Raw genomic sequence first — 17500 nt, forward strand, 5'->3', positions numbered from 1 at the left:
GGCTAAAAAAACTTATTAGCATTAAAACAAGATGATTATTGTTGCTGTTATTATTGTGATATACTGCAATGTTTTGAAATGACTTCTTTGTTGTTGTTCCTGCAGGTGTAAGCTGCGTATTGTGGACTCGTTCGGAACAGAGGCACAGTTCAACTATAATTTGTTCAAAGAAAATATCCCTGGGGGATCTATGGGTGCATTTGGAAGATACAACCTCGATTTGCGACAGTATCAAACGATGTTCCGTGAGTATTTGAAATTGGAAAATAAAGTGATTTCACATTTTAATGATTTCATCCGCAGACCTACAACCACCGTTTTGAAAGGGTTCTTCCGCAATAATTTACAAAAATTAGTGAATAACTAAATCTAAAACGTATGTACAATAATATGAAACTATAAGGATACATATAGTTGATTCATTTAAAAACTGTATAAAAGTGACTGTTAGCTTTAGATTTAAAACTGTGTAAGCTTTCACATTTAATAATTTCTTCAGGGAGCGTGTTCCAGCATTTCACCGCTCGATATATAAAAGAACGCTGACCAGCAGCTGTATTGAACGCTGGGATGTCTAACTTGTTCTTATTTCTAGTGTTTCTCCCATGAACAGAAGCACGCGTATTAAAGCGTGAGCTAAGATACTTTAGGGCTAATCCCCTTAAACATTTAAAAGTGAAAAATAGTATAAGAAATAGCATCACAAGAAAGTACTAGCCCAGTAGCTTTGGTTTCATTTCGCACACGTTTGGATTTCACACACAGACTCGAAACCACATTGTACAGCATGATAAACAGCACCACAGGAAAGAAGATACTGTTCAGTAGCTTTCATTTAAATGATCATTCTTAAGGATATCATCCACATACCTAGAGAAGTTAAGAACTACCCTGTACAACATAATAAACAGAACCGAAGGAAAGTATTGCTCGTTAGCTTTTATTTGAATGGTCACATTTCTGGATTTCATCCACAAACTCAAAAGTTAGAACCACGTTGTACTGCATAATGAACAGCACCATAGGAAAGCACTGCTCAGTAGCTTTCATTTGAAATGTCACACTTGAAGATTTTACTCACACACTCAAAAGTGGAACCACTCTTTAAGAGGAACCACTCTTAATAAGAGTATCAGAAATAGATTCACACCGGGCATCGGTGGCTCAGTTGGTTAAACATCGGGCTGTCACGCAGGTTCGATCCCCGGCCGGATCAAAAGGATCTTTCAAACAACTGAGGAGAAAGTGCTGCCTTTGTAATTTCATCTGCAAATGGTTAGACTTTCAAGTCTTGTCGGATCAGGACTATAAACTGGAGGCCCCGTGTGACAAATATCTTCTTTGTTCATATAAGTTCCCTGTGGGACGTTAAAGAACCCACACACTATTCGAGAAGAGTAGGGGATGAAGTCCCCGGTGTTGTGGCTGACCTCTTCTATCCAGAAAGTCCAGCAGAAGTGGCCGGCTTGGCGTAATGTGTCTAAAAAGGCTTGTGGTGTATGAGGCCACCTAAGCAGAAACAGCCGTTAGTCAAAAAGCCGAGTGCTGGAATAATAGGCCATTTCCGAGTTCAAGTCTGCCTCCTCTTCAAAGCGAGTCTAAGTGCGAAGTTTTTGTTATGAAAATTAGTTTTCATTCATATGTAAATTAGAACTAATTACCATTACAAACACTTCGCACTTAGACTCGCATTAAAGAGGAGGCAGACTTGAACTCGGAAATGGCCCATTATTTAGATGTAGATGAATATACTTGTTTTGAACCGGCGTTATCTGTCTTTTAACTTGAATCCAGAAGAAACGGCCGCCATTTTGTTTTATCGTTTGTCTTTTATTTTGTAGCTCACAGTCCGGACAACACATTCCTTGGTTTTGTTGTGAACACTGCTCCGCCCTTGAAAACAACTAAAAGGACAAGACGGAAAGCGAAAGCCTTGGTTTACGGAAAACATGTCAATATGTGGGAGGTGAGAGGAAAACGCAAAAAAAAACAACGTAGAACGATCAATTGAAAGTCTTTGGTTTGTTACTCTCTCTAAACTTAAGGACCGTTTTTGGCAGTTTTATATACATGGCTAACTGGGACGTACGTTATTCGTAAAAAAGGAAAGTTGGTATATTCACGAAGTGATTGAATAGCACAAGCAAGTCCAGCGTTTTGTCACTTTGTTGCCGACGTCCTCCGTTATCCAGTGTGCGTGGTTTTGCATTTTTGGTCGAACGAGAACAGACAAATGTAAAAGGGAAATTCTCGTCTAGCAATTAACTCTATGATTTTCATTTACAGAAATTGCAAAATAAAGGTTTTCTTGAAGTGATTAACAAGTATGTTGAAGTCCACGCTACTGTTGGTGGTGGGGTAAGTCTTTAGCTCCTTACTCGTAATATACAATCCCTGTGACTCCCAAGAGTGATTGACACGAGCTCAATACTCTCAGTGTTACGCAGACTGGTGACTAGAATAATGAAATTTATCACCTAGGTTCTTTCATAGTTAATAGATGTAGGCTGGTTATGAAACTCGACAAATATATTTCATGTTTTTGTTCGCTTATTTGGCCTTGACCCTGCACAAAACCCGACAAACGACAACACCTTTTTTCGGCAGGATAACCAATCAAAAGCTTCGACTAATTTATTCGAAATTAACTTACGAACCAAAAACAAAAGATTGTGCAGGGTCACGGTCGGTTCAACATCTGATCGCGACTGCATTGTTCCTGCTTTTGAAATTCCCAGGGTTTCATAACCAGTCCCTAGATTAACTATGGTTCTTTTTGTCTGATATATCATCAAGTTCTCATAACTGACCTGAAGACTAATGTATGGCAGTCAGTAAGGAGAATTGTCATCCAGATCTTGAGAGTGAAAGAGAGAACTTATGTATGAAAAGGATTCAGAATGCTAAGAATTTGTGTTATTCATGGAGACCCAGCTATAAAGAATTATGCCCTTTATGTTTTTAAATATAAAGATTTCAACGAAATTATTGAAATTATTGAATTAGATGATCATGTAGTATTTTTCAAATGTGCATAAAACCAAAAGACAACTGAATGGGCCATTCTTGGTGGTCAACTATTGTAAGGGAAATGAGTTTGATCTGCGGAAGTTTGAATGGTTGTGCACCAGGACTCGCTTTGAAACTGAGGCATGTAGCAACTCGGAAATCGGCTATTCTTGTATTCGGGACACAGATTCTCAAATGAGTTAATGATATTTCGAGAGGCATGTAAGCGGCATTAAGCGGCGGGAATCGAATCGCACCTGCGAACAAGTCAAGATGGGTTTTGCTTTCATCTCTGATCATCTGTGATTGGGTTGTAATGTGGTTCAAGATAAATTTTGGGTTGTAATTTGGGTTGTTCTGTGGCGCAAGATAAAGTTTGGGTTGTAATTTGGGTTGTAATGTGGCGCAAGATAAATTTAAGCTAATCGAAAAATCGAAGCAATGCAAATCAAATCCAATCCAATCGCGAAATTACTTTCATTCGCCATTGAATGCCCACAATTTCGGTAGCGTATATTTAATGTTTATACTTCGCTGTATCAAAATTCAGAAATTTCCTTGTCTGGTGCGATTGCATTGATGTCTTCTTTCCCCTCTCCCAAGCCAAGGGCGCTGCTCAGACGTGACTTGCATTGTTTTTAATTTCTGCCGAGAACACTTCTGACTCGTTTTTGCAGTTGTTGTTGCCTTTCGTTAAACCCGTTGTTTCTTTATGTGGCATTTGAATATTAATAAAGGTTAGCGACTTGTAGTTGGTAATTTACCGGCAAATTCTTGGGCAGCTCCCGCAGGTACCGGAGCAGAAATTGTAAAACAAAAGAAACAAAAGACAGAAAATAAAGCAACTCCAAATAAAGACTAATCCCAAGTGACCAAAAACACAATACTTTACCGGCCGGTACCTGCAGAAAAAACCCAATTCTTGGTGTACACCCACGTGACACGGCGGCCATGTTGAATGGCAAATACAATACAATTTATTTTCGCAGAATTTGCATAATAATAAGTTTAGTTCCCAACGGAGAGACATCAGGGAGCTTACGAAACGACGACGACGACGGCTACGAGGACTTTATTTAAAAATACAAGTTCGCGTTATTCATATCACTACGAAACTATTTCATGGCGTTTCGCGTTAAAAATGTGTAGTAACTGTCGAGGAATTAAACTGGTATGACTCGGTTGGAAGCGTAGAGAGAGAACTGAAAATTCATCGTCATGTGCTAACGTCCTCCACAGAACCTTGAATTTGGTCATTTCACGTCGTCATTTAGGAGATGACGGCAAAGAAATGTACCAAAATGTAAAACGCACATGCAGAGCGTGCAGGGCCATTGTTTTTCCTCAATAAAGCTATTGTTTTGTAGCGTCGTCGTTGCCGTCGGCGTCGTCGTTTCGTAAGCTCCCTATCGACAACGGCGACGGCAACGAGAACGTCATCTCAAAATATAAATTTGCGTTATTTTAATCGCTTGGTGACTATTTCAACGTTTTTAATATGACAAGGGTGTGGTAATTCCTCAAAGATGACACCAGTCGGAACGGCACTCCATTTTAGGAGAGAAAATGAAAATTTATCCTCAAGTGCTGACGTTCCTCATAAAACCAAAAACTTGGCTATTTCACGTTCTTGTTTTGCTGACGACGGCAAAGAAATGGACAAAAATGAAAAACGCACGTGCAAGGCGTGCAAAGCTATTGTTTTTGCCCACTAAATACGCAAAATCGTGACGTTCTCGTTGCCGTCGACGTTGTCGTTGCGTAAGCTCCCTATTATCGTTCTTGTCACCCAACATGGCCGCCGTGACGTCAGTTGAAAACCATCAATAAACAACATCGTCGCTCTTTGGAGGTTGGGTGCCCGAAACATCCTGGCGCTTCCACTATTGGCAGCCAGCTCCAAGATGGAGACTGCACCGATGGCTGGCAAACCTGACAACCCAGCCATGAGCCCCCACGCCAAGCCGGAGGACCTCCGAGCCTAGAAGGCTCGGAGAGAGGGGCTGATGGCCCCTAAGCAAGAGCCCCGAATCGCCCACATCCGACGGCACCCAACAACCAAAGAACTGCTCATGTCCCTGCTAACAGCCTCGACCACTGCAATGTGCTAACCGCACAAAGAAAACAAGGCAACGCAACCCTAAACAACGCAAGACTATAACGCCACGCAATACAAAAAAAAAAGGATATAACGCCACGCAATACAAAAAAAAAAAGATTATAACGCCACGCAATACAAAAAAAAAAGAGAATATAACGCCACGCAATACAAAAAAAAAAAAGGAATATAACGCCACGCAATACAGCGCTAAAAATCAACGCTGAGAATACACTGCAATGCAATGCAACGCAAAACAACGCTGAGACTACAACGCCATGCAATGCAACGTAAACAACGCTGAGAATACAACGCAATGCAACGCTAAGACGCAAGGCCACCGCTAAACAACGTAAGAATATAACGCCATGCAATGCGACGCTAAACAACGCTGAGAATACACCGCAATGCAACGGTAAGACACAACGCAACGCTAACAACGTTGAGAATACAACGCAATGCAACTCTAAGGTGGAACGCAACACTAAACAACAATGCACAGAAGTACGATGCTTGCACCTCGTAAACTAAGTAATTATATTAAACTACATAATTACATAAAAATGTACAAAACAAGTGCACGCAACATGCTAGCAAATGAAAAGAGAAAATAAACGCTAACGCCACGCCGATACATAAAATAAAACAAACTCCAATGCACGTCACTTAAGATACAACGGCCTAAGCCTCTTGATGATAGTAATAGCAGTATCAATAATATTACCAGACAAGTGTACGCTGAACGTGTGGCCCAGCTAAATAATAGATGCTTGCGGTGCGTTAAACAACGCTAAACAACAATGCACAGAAGGATGACGCTTGCTCCACGTAAACTAAGTAATATATTAAACTACATAATTACATAAAACTGAAAAAAAAAACAAGTCCACGCAACATGCTAGCAAATGAAAAGAGAAAATAAACGCTAACGACACGCCGATACATAAACTAAAACAAACTCCAATGCACGTCACTTCAGATACAACGGCCTAAGCCTCTAGATGATAGTAATAGTAGTATCAATAATATTACCAGACAAGTGTACATTGTACGTGTGGCCCAGCTAAATAACAGATGCTTATAGTCGAGTTCATGGCCCAAAGCAAAACTAGAAAACAAACTACAACCAAGCATCATGATCAGAGAGCCTATGACGCGGCCATAACGCTAAAAGCCTGACAGAATACGAGCGAGACGCTAAAGGTGACGCTATGCCACCTAACAACTGAGCTAGCTAGCTCTTAAGTTCAAATGCATGAAATGCCCTGTCCCATATGAAACTGTGCAAAGGATACGCTGTCCAAGATTGGTCGAATGCAAGCTTCCCGCCAGGTGATTCTTGTACGGGGATCCGGCGGCGATGGCCAAAGGTCACGCCGTGATGTACGACCGTAGCGCCCAAGCAAATCCCGTGTGGTCGTGAATGGCGTTATGCAATAAGAAGCGGGGCCCTGCATAAGATCTCGATGGTAGAAAACGCCTACTGAAGCTGCGTGAACTGATGTTGCCAAAAATAAAGCTACAAGAATCCAACATGGCGGCTATCCCAACTCGATCGCAAGCTCGCCCGAAGTTGCGTTTCCCCCAAAACAAACCCGTAACTGGACCCAAAAAGAATCCTGACTAACAGGGAAGCAGTTTTGAACACATCTATGGAATGACGACTGTATATATAGGGAACAAAAACCGCTAAACGCTCCACACACAATGCTCCTGCTTCCCGCCACACTGATAAATAAGCGATACAGCCCAAAGCACGAGGTATTCCACACATGCGCAAATATAGTAAAACCACTGACCAACAGGCTGCAGTCGCTCCTAGTTGTTTACTTGGTTAAACTTCGTTTAACCTCATTAAACCCACATTTTGGCTGTAGTACGAAGTCGAAGTTCTTCGTACTGCACGTGGCTACCCCTCCTGTATTATTTTCAAATTTCCCTTAAGTTCATTGTTTAGCCAGCGATTGGGTTTAATTGCCGTTGTTAGATCACTCACATCGATCTCTAACCATTAGATGGCTTACATGTTTTGATGTGATCAAGAGGTTTATTGAGTTCTACGCCTGTAAAAATGCAACTTGAGTTGTTAAATTTTCCTTCAGGATGCGTCTGAAATTGCGAGGCATTTACCAAACTTTGTGGTCAATCATGGAGTGGTTAGTCAAGCTGAAGTTCAGAAGCTTTTAAATGAATCCATGGTAAGAGTGGACGTTGTAGTGGAGCACTTTGACAAACGGCCTGAATCTCTGAATTTGATGCAGAGGATAGTCGTAGATAAAATATGGATGGCAGTGTTCTTTCACATTTACAAGTTCAAGAAAACGAAACCAAAGATTTGAAAATGTGATGCAATAAGATTGTATGACTTCTTCAAGTTCTTCTTCTTCTTATTATTATTATCATTTCGTCGTCGTCGTCGTCGTCGTTATTATTATTATTATTATTATTATTATTATTATTATTATTATTATTATTATTATTATTATTATTATCATCATCTTTAAAAGTCTAATCTCGGATATTGCGGTTCCAGCATTTTAATTGGCTGACTCAATCTTGGTTACCAGCTCGTATAGCTTATGACCTTGCATGGAAACTGATTGCGCTGTAAAATTTCCGGTCGTTTGTAAAACTAAAACAGTTCAGAGTTTAATTGCTGGATATAAGATTGCTTAGTGCCAATTTTGTGTTCGTGAAATAATATTGTTATTTAAACCGTATTCAGGTGCACTGGTAATTTTGGAAGTACAAGGCATTTTAACGAAGAAAATCGGAGGATAATATTTGTATCGGTTTTACAGATTACAGATTGTTATGAATTGTTAATGCAAAGACAGGCAAAAATTAACGATAAAAACCGACGTTTCGGTGTCTTCATGACACCATTGTCAAGGAGAAATAAAAATTACAAAGTTTGCTGCAAGGTGTGGTCATACCGTTTAAAGACCAGGAATCGGCAAATTATGTTAAGAAAGAGCTCAAGAATCTCAGCATAAAGGTGCGGACAACTGTCCAGCCAGTATTCGTTAGCAGCAAAATTGACCAAGATCTTAAAGGCGAAGTCCCGAAAGACCTACTGAGGCGTTTTAGCATTCTGAAAAAGTGTAGGAATAAGTTCGATTGTTTGGTGAATGAAATGCTTTTCATCAGAGACCTAAAACCCACTCTGAACGTCCAAAGCGATTCAATTCGCGCAAAGGTGTTTATATAATTAGCTTCAAACACTGTATGCTAATTTCTTGTTACACCTTGCCGCAAACTTTGTAATTTTTATTTCTTTTTGACAATGGCGTCATGAAGACACCGAAACGTCGGTTTTTATCGTTAATTTTTGCCTGTTTATGAATTGTTGATGAGTTTAATAAAAGCAAATATGGTTAGTATCGCAAATTGTCTAGGACTGGAACCGGTCGGCCTTGTTAAACAAGCGTAATCGTGGTTTCCCTGTGTATTATTGCTACCGAACGATGGCAGCTTCCTTTTTCTCCTCTTTTCAGTTCCAGTCCTCTCTGTTTCCCTTTTTGTGGAGCGTCTTCATTTAATTCTACAGCGTTTAACCAATTTACTTTTTAATAAACTTAACATCTTTGCTTTTCTCTTATTTCAGGTTTTCGTCGGACTTGGTTTTCCTTATGAAGGCCCCGCTCCTCTGGAAGCCATCGCCAATGGTTGCTTTTTCATCAACCCTAAAGTAAGAAGGCTAAGTGCAATTTGTCTCTTAAAGTGCCCCTAACCCCAAAATGTTTTTTTCGCTAAAATGAATCTTTGCACCTGTTCGAAACGCATTGCGGCAATTTTTTCCTTTTTCTAACAAATTCTGCCATTTTATAGGCTTCGAAAGTTGCGAAAATCCAGGCATCTTTTGTTCATGACCGAGTCAGAAGGGAAGTGGGTCTATTCCTGATGTGACGTCACAAACTGATTTACATTGCATTAACTCTTTGTAAAAATGTATGCAAAGTAGATTGTGATGTCACATCAGGAATAGACCCACTCCCCTTCTGACTCGGTCGTGAACAAAAGATGCTCGGATTTTCGCCACTTTCCAAGCCTATAAAATGGCAGAATTCGTTACAAAAAGGAAAAAATTGCCGCAATGCGTTTCGAACAGGTGCAAAGATTCATTTTAGCGAAAAAACCATTTTGGGGTTAGGGGCACTTTAAGCTCCCTAGGCTAGAAAAGCAACAAAGGCTTGCCGATCCAAAGACTAATTTTCTTAAGCGTAGTTTCAAGTATAGTGGTGCAATGCTGTGGAACAATCTTCCCCAAGAGGCAAAAACTCTACAATCGATTTCGGAGTTTAAATGTTAACTTTTTACCTTTCCTTCTGCTGGGTCACCCTGATGCCTTATAGTGCATTCTTTTTACTTAATCTATACTTGCAATGTCTTGTTACTGCCGCAGTGAGTGAGCCTGAAGCGAGCGAACGAGGCCACTCTCTAATCGGGAGAAGAACACTTTTTCTTGGAAACGCAAGGGATTGTGGTCAAAGGCGCATGGAAGATTGGAACCTGCTCTGTTTTTTATTCCGCTTCTCGTACCTGAAACTTTAGATAGACTTAACTGATTAGAGTGTAATATGAAGTGCTAGTTTTCTACCCCATATGAACCATGTGAGCGTTAGCCCTACTAATGGAAATGGACCCACACAAGGACAGAGAAAAACTCTGACTAGGGTGCGAAATGAACCCACGGCCGTCGGGTTAGATCACCGCTGCTCTACCGACTGAGCTACATGGTCAGACGGGAAGCAGGCCGTGGGAACTGAAGGTGTTAAAAGTCACGGCAATGAACATGTACAAGTACAAGAAAGGATTACCAAACGTTGACCGTGTAGCACTTATATTTGAACAGGCTTAACTGATTAGAGTGTAATGTGAAGTGCTAGTTTTCTACCCTATATGAACCATGTGAGCTTTAGCCCTACTAATGGAAATGGACCCACACAAGGACAGAGAAAAACTCACTTCCCAGGTGTGAGTTTTTCTCTGTCCTTGCGGTTTCACACCCGAATTTTTCAGACTCCGAGGAGTAGTCTGAAAACGGTCTTGGGCACAATCAGTAACTAATCTTTGAAACTTTCGCATCGATCGAACACACACCGTTTTACGAGGACGCCATCTTGAAATGTTAGGTGCTGGGAGTACAAAATCGCAAACAAAGAAATTTCTTTGTTCGCCGAATTTCCTCACCAGACTCCCTCAACTTACCATGGTTGGGATATTTTGTTTTGAGATACTTTTTAATATAACGATGGGTGTTTGATTAATTAAGGCACTTTACTCTCACGGTGCCTCTCTTAACCCAGGTGTATAAATGGGTACCGGCGAATCTAATGCTGGGGGTAACCCTGCGATGGACTGGCATCCCATTCAGGGGGGAGTAGAAATATTCCTAGTTGCTTCATGCCATAGAAACCGGACATAAGCACCGGCCTGATGTGCCTTCTAGGCTCGTAGCAGACTTTACCTACCTACCTTACATTCTCCCAAAAGTCATCGCGGTCATGTACTTCTTTTTTAGACACTATAACGACACGTGATTTGATTAATCACATGTTTTCGGTAATTTTGTTTCACGAAAGTTGCAATGCATTCTGGGAGAATATTCACCTTAACGTTTGCAGAGGATTTTCATGACAATTCGTAATTGCACAAATAGTCTAATAAAGATGATCTGTGAACTTGGAGTGTTATGGGCAGTGTGTTGGAGAGACATCATTTATGATTTTGTAATGAATCAACTTATTTTTGTTTGTTAATTTGTTGTCTTCTAGTTTAATCCACCAAGGAACCGACTTAACACACAATTTTTCAAAAACAAGCCAACGCTCAGAGAGGTAAGCTGAAGTCCCTGAAATGCCCTTACTGGGGAGGGGCCATTTCTCTTGGGATCATTTCCATGGGGAGGGGCCAATTCTCCGTTTTCACTTGACGTCTCGGACACGGCGGTTATGCTTTTCCCCTTCACAGAGCAATGGCGATTATGAACTCATGAGCTCTATTCGTCTTGAAACATCCTGTTTTGTTACGGCTAAAAAAATATTGGCCGCTGAGAATGAGGGTATTGGTGTGACAATAACACAGTTGTCACATCAGAGTGCTAAGTCGTAACGCAATCCTTTACTTCACAGGTCACGTCTCAGCATCCTTACTGCGAGGTGTTTATTGGCTCACCGCACGTATACACCATCGACATCAATGTTTTATCAGAAGTGGAGGAAGCTATGAAAGAAATCATGCTTAAAGAGGTACAGTTTTCTTCAGCATCGATCACATTACAAATAGCGAGTGATGATCTATGGTTTCCAAAAAGCAAAAATGTGACCTGAGGGAAACCTCAGATTTCGAGGGGTTCTTTTTTTTAAGAGGGGGGGGGGGGGGGGGGGGGGAAGTTGGGCTTTCATTTAAAAACAAAAACTGGTTGGAATTTTGCTCATGTTATAACAGGAAATTTCTCAAAGGAAGTTGATCGACGAAACGAGTATTTACCATTTGACAAATAAACCAGTGAATTTTTCCTTAAATGGATGAATACTGTATTTCATCAATAGAGTATGGCTCTACTATTTCATATGTTACAGTAATTTTCACCGGAACATCATCAATACATTCTACAAGAACATTTCCTGTTTTAGAGTTTTAATAACATTTGCCTTGAAATTTGTTTCAAAATGATGCCAAGAGTACACACTTTTTTGTTTTCAGGTGGATCCATATCTCCCACTTGAATTTACACACGAAGGAATGTTAGAAAGAGTAAATGCACTGGTTCAAAATCAGGTGAGACTAGTTATCGAAATTGTAATGATTACTTTTTAGTGGTTGCTCTATGTGCCATGTTTTACCCGTCTCTTTTGCTTTGTTTTGTTTATTTCCGCCGGTCTTGAAAATTAGTTTTCATTCATATGTTTAGTAGAACTAATTACCATCACAAAAACTTTGCACTTGGACTCGCTTGGAAGATGAGGCAGACATGAACTCGGAATTGGCCTATTTCCTTATTTGCAGGGCGTACGCTGTGGTTTTCTAAAGTAGCGACTAACTTAAAGCACGTGACTTCCCTGTGATTAGCCAAATGTCAAAATGCGTGTCATAACACACATCGCGGGAAAATAGCAGCGGTATACACCCTTTTAATAAGTCTAATATACGCCGTTTTCCGCTAATGACGTCAAGCTCATGCTTTTAAAATTTATTCAGAAATGTACAAAGGCTTAAAACAAGAAAAGAAATCGGAAAAGTTTTAGGTGACGTCAAGCTCATGCTTTTAAAATTTATTCAGAAATGTACAAAGGCTTCAAACAAGAAAAGAAATCGGAAAAGTTTTAGGCCTTTGTACATTTCTAAATAAAATTTGAAAGCAAGAGTTCGACGTCATTAGCGGAAAACGGCATATAGTAGACTTAATAAAAGGGTGTATAGGCAGATGTAAAAATAAAACCAAAACGAAAGTGACGAGATAAACCTTGCTTCGGGTGAGGGTCTGTCTCGTCCCATACTTCGTGATTCTTTCGGTCAGCGTTCTAAAGTACGGGCAGCCATTACACTCTTTTCAAAGAGCGTTTTGATGCTGTGAAACTTAGTGGACAACCAACATAACAGTGCCAATTATAGGTTGGTTTTGTTTGCAGGATATTTGCCACCACAGTCCATGGCCTCCATTAAAAGCACTGGTGCCAGTGCAGGGCGAGGTGGGAAGATCGTGCAAAGAAGTTTGCCTTTCAAAAGGTATGTCAGTTGATAGAGGAAATAAAACCAAAATTCAGGGCTAGGTTGTAAGGCAATTTTTTTATTTCTTTCTTTTTTAATAGCTGCATATTGTTGATTTGTATCCACGTGATGAGACCGCCATGTTGGTGTACAAAGCAATAGACTAGTTTACCTAAATGGTAGAAATGCTGCCGAGGGGAAGGAAGATGTTCATTTATGCTTGCGGTAATTTAACGACGGTTCGTGCGTGGAATTGAAGGGAGATTGACTGATACATAGATAACTCCTCCAAGTGTCAAGTCTGTTTGGTGCATCATTTCTGAGTTATTTGCAAACATGTCACTCAACAGAGCTTTACTAAATGAGCATAAGAATGTATTCTAGAGATTTGCCAAAAATCACAAGGCGAAACTGTCACGCAAGGCAAAAATTCGAAAATTAAAAATGCTGTATTCTCAAAACGAAAAACGCTGCGGGGCCTAAAACTGGTGAAAAGCTTTACTTCAAAGTAATTTTTTTACCTTGTATCGATAAAAAATTCAGAAAGCCTCACAGCTTTGATTTTAGAATTTGATTACGTCATGTGAAAACACTCTTTAAAGTTGCGTGAAACGCTTCGAAAAATAACTCAGAAACGATGTACCGCACCGACCTGAGCATTGGAGAGGTGGCTATAAGATTTGTTTCCTACAACATTTCAAGCCCTTGGCCTTTGTCATTGAACGATTTCGAATTCACTTTTTTGTTGCGTGACAGTGGAATGCAGGCTGTATTCACGCGCATTACCACAATTCCTTGTGCCTTTGACCGCAATCCCATGCGTTTCGAAGCAAAATGTGTTCTTCTGCCGATTAGACCTGCCTCGTTCGTTCGCTTCAGGCCCACTCACCGCGGCAGCAAAAATGGCCCCACATAGTTTGCATAATAATAGAGTCAAATTCCTAAAAGACATTTACTGCATTGTTCTGTACACAAACATGGCTGCCGTGACGTCAGATGCAAACCTTACGCAACCCACCACGTTGCCACGAGAACGTTGAAATGCGATTTGTTTAACTTTACTTTCTTCTCTTCTACGCTAATACACCGATTTAATTTCTCTACAGTTGTTCTCAAGAATATTAAATAAGGAGCCGATACAACCAAGAGAGTATGAAGGTACCTTCATACTCTCTTGATACAACTTAAGCCCTGTCCAAACGGGAAAAGTTTGGCGACCAAACACCATCAAACATTGTTTGGTGACCAAACACAACCATTGAGCTACGAGAACTTCAAGGGAGTTAGGTCGTTTGTCTGGGTCGTTGTTGGGATAATGACCATGCAAAACCAAGCGCCTCAATTTTACAAATCCATGATTGGTGGAAAGGTGGTTGAGCATCCGACCGGTGTTACGAAAGGTCGAAGGTTCGATTACTGACTAGGACTCTGATTTTTCAGTTGTCCTCATTCGCCCTGTGGCAACTTGTACAACTTGTATCTTATCCTTCCCACAGGCCCATTTATGTATTTGTAAAAACGAACTTGTTCCTATGTTACTACTTACAAATGACATTTTCTGTTTTATTTTTGTCTGTCAGGCATGGTGTGTGAGCCAGAATATTTCCGTAAAATTAATACGCGCACCTCACTAACAGAGTAAGTTATCTACTTGTTTTGCACAACTTTTTGCTTCATTCATTTCTTCCTAAGAAGAATTTTTTTGTCTTTGGCTTGACGCGATTAATTGCATGACCACTTGCGTGACATGTCTTTCATTCCTGACAGGAATGGTTTCCCATGCAACACAACTAGTCTTGAGGGAGTACCATCTCTCGTCGCCCCGGGCTTCCGACAGGATCCGCCGGCCTGCATTGTCCAGACCCAGGCTTTGCTCTTCAGCTGCACGGGAACGAGTCCAAGCACCATGAGATTATGCCCGTGTAGAAAATTCAAGAAGGGACAGGTGGCCTTGTGTGAAGGATGCTGACACCTGGGTAAATGTAATTAGTCTGGGCTTACGTCTAGAAGGTTAGATAGGTCAGCCACTTCACATTTCAACTCTCCTTCTCATTAAATTCGTACTATGTCCGTTTGCATGAAAACCCCTATTTGGATTTAGAGCGGTTTCCGAACATAACCAAAGAAGTTGCGTTGGCCAATCACATAGGATTTTGACAATTAAAGAAGCAAATCTAAACGCATAAGAAGCGCGTTTTTGTTTTTCGCCAAATAGGACCTATGGGCAATAAACAACTAGAGTGTTCGAAGAATTTATTTCAACACCTAATAGGAAATTTTTGTATGTCACTTCAGGATTCGCCCACTGAGATCTTCATCTCTCGTTCGTGTCTACGTATTTTTTTTCTTTTCACTATTTAGCTTTGGACCAGTTGACCTCTTCAGCTTGTACGTTTTGTTTTCCCATTTCAGACCGCGTGATGTTTTCAAGGGAATTTTCTTTTTGTTTCTCAAAACATTACTACATACGCGTGCATAGACGACGTGATCTGAAATGGAAAAACAAAACGTACAAGCTGGATAGGCCAATTGTTGATATTTGTTATTCACAAACGCACATTGGTGGGTTGTCGTCCATGTTGGACGTTAAAATACATGTAATTTAACTGTGACGGGCTTGTATTTATACTGCAACACACAAGACCAATTTATATAAATGTCCTGGTTGATAGTATTGGTAACAAATTTCCGGTCCGTTCCAGCATTCGACGTTAAAAGGAAACGTAAGGTAAATGATATTTCACCAGGAGCTCATGACATGGAGGCAACAGCCGGTACCCCACTTTGTCGAATCGCTTTTTCGTTGTTCTTTATTATTAGATTGCAGAGCTTTAGATTCGAGGACGACTTCACTATCGCGCGCACCCTGCGTATGCTTAGCTCCCATTACGCAGTCACGCAAGCGGGAAACTCGTCATCCGCTCGTAGACAGCGAGTTTTTGTGTTTTAAACCTTATGCTAGTCTTTTCTTACGTTAACTTTATTAATATTCGGATAAAACGGTGTTAGTAAGAGGGATATAAACAGAAGCACGTGACTTTGAAGCGCGTAAGTTGTAACTCTTTTCCTTGGAACAAAGCTGGGGATTTTATGCCCAAATATGGACAAAAATAAGATCGAAGCTGCACGTGCGGGAAAATGCACGAGCTACGTTACATCCAAATAAAGTAATTTTTAAACTAAAAATATCCCCATGCAGATCTGAACAAAATTAAATGCTTCAATGTCATGAGCTTCTGATATAAATTTATGACTTGTGAAGCGTTTTTAGAAAAAGTGTATTTCGTCCAGTCGTACGTACCATTTGGATAAGTCAACTTTCGATGGGGATTTTCCAACCAAAGTTAGTGTCCGTTAACGCGCTTTGAAGGAAACAAACGTTACTTTAAAAATATTGCTATCACTCATGAGAAAACCGGTTTTTTCGTTTTTGGTTGTGTCGGTGTAATCGGGAAAGGGAACTAATTGTTAGGTTTCCTTTTTTATGGTAATGCTTTGAAATTAATCCTTTTTTTTACCGGAACAATCGGTTTTCTCATAATATACAACTATCAAAACAGAAGCACCTACTAATCCTATTACAAATATTATTGAATTTTATTCAAGTGTCAAGTGTATCAGCGCTGTGGCACCAATAAACCATTTTACAGTTGTAGCTAAGTTACCTGACCTAAGAATGGAAGCGAGGCTGCCGGTGACCCTGTTTTGATACAAACCTTCGTGCTTTTGTAATGTTAATACGGACTAATTAGAATTACAACAACCCAATGTACACGATAAAAACAATGGGGGCTGTATCAATACAAGGTTACCGGCGGCCTCGCAGCCATTCATAGGTTATACTTCCGTGTTTCCATAGCCTCATCTAAGCAGGGGAGGGAGTTGGGAGAATTCGAGACAGTCATGCAAACCCGAGAAGCAGTCGAAGGTTTGCTTAACTGCCGAGAATTCTCCCAACTTCCCCGAGTGTTTAGATGAGGTTATGGAAACACGGAAAAAAGTCCTCTATTGTTTTTATAAAATATTTCTCAAAGATAATTCGACAAATGAAGGAAAATGCTGTTTTTTTTCTTGAGACATGCTCATATTTCCTACCAGCCAATCAAAGCGTCCGTCTGACGACATAACTAATCAAAATTCGTGTGATGTCACAGCCGTGTTCCATACTCTCATCTAAACAGTTGTTGACCAATGAGAGTGCGTGTACAATCCTAATTTTTTAAACGGTAAAATAGCCTATTGGGGAAACTGTCCAGGAATCAAATCAACTTACAACTAAAGCCAATATTTTGAAAAGCACTTCCCTAAAGCAATGATTACGGTTTACCGAAACGTTGCAGTAGTGTATGCGAGAAGCAACGGCGCATGCCTTATAAGAATAGGGAACACCCTTGAACATCATGACGATATTTTTATATTACCACGGTATCACATTCATTGCAAGTACAATCGTCTTCCAATGAGCCGTGAATGCAGAAAAACATTACTAACGGGAGCTACTTATTTACAATTATGACAAAGAAATCTATGGATAAAAGCAATTTACAATAATCACTGAAGGTGGCTCAAACCATTTCAATAATATGGAGGAAATGTCTTATGAGAAGAATTAACCCTAAAAAACTGTTTCACGTAACAGAAATGTTATGGTACCAAATAAAACATCCAATAATTGCTCAA

The 17500-nt window shown here is 40.3% G+C and overlaps 1 protein-coding gene across 2 annotated transcripts in view; it reads left to right on the plus strand.

Annotated features, from left to right (window-relative positions):
• LOC137984258 (alpha-1,6-mannosylglycoprotein 6-beta-N-acetylglucosaminyltransferase A-like) overlaps positions 1-17500 on the plus strand; it is a 35651-nt gene that overhangs the window by 16528 nt on the left and 1623 nt on the right. The window contains exons 13-24 of one of the 2 annotated variants that reach the window (XR_011119096.1): positions 106-245; positions 1842-1966; positions 2287-2358; positions 7210-7305; positions 8715-8798; positions 10885-10947; positions 11242-11358; positions 11816-11890; positions 12742-12838; positions 14401-14458; positions 14588-16656; positions 16800-17500. The exon at positions 16800-17500 is cut by the window's right edge and continues 1623 nt beyond it. Coding sequence is in view for 1 of the 2 variants with exons in the window: in XM_068831372.1 (XP_068687473.1) it covers positions 106-245; positions 1842-1966; positions 2287-2358; positions 7210-7305; positions 8715-8798; positions 10885-10947; positions 11242-11358; positions 11816-11890; positions 12742-12838; positions 14401-14458; positions 14588-14789 (1129 nt within the window). In the remaining variant the exon portion in view is untranslated. Of the gene's footprint in view, positions 1-105; positions 246-1841; positions 1967-2286; positions 2359-7209; positions 7306-8714; positions 8799-10884; positions 10948-11241; positions 11359-11815; positions 11891-12741; positions 12839-14400; positions 14459-14587 lie in introns of both variants that reach the window. The other variant, XM_068831372.1, reaches the window with a different exon arrangement.

This window comes from Montipora foliosa, chromosome 14, assembly GCF_036669935.1.
Source record: "Montipora foliosa isolate CH-2021 chromosome 14, ASM3666993v2, whole genome shotgun sequence".
Classification (NCBI taxonomy): domain Eukaryota; kingdom Metazoa; phylum Cnidaria; class Anthozoa; order Scleractinia; family Acroporidae; genus Montipora; species Montipora foliosa.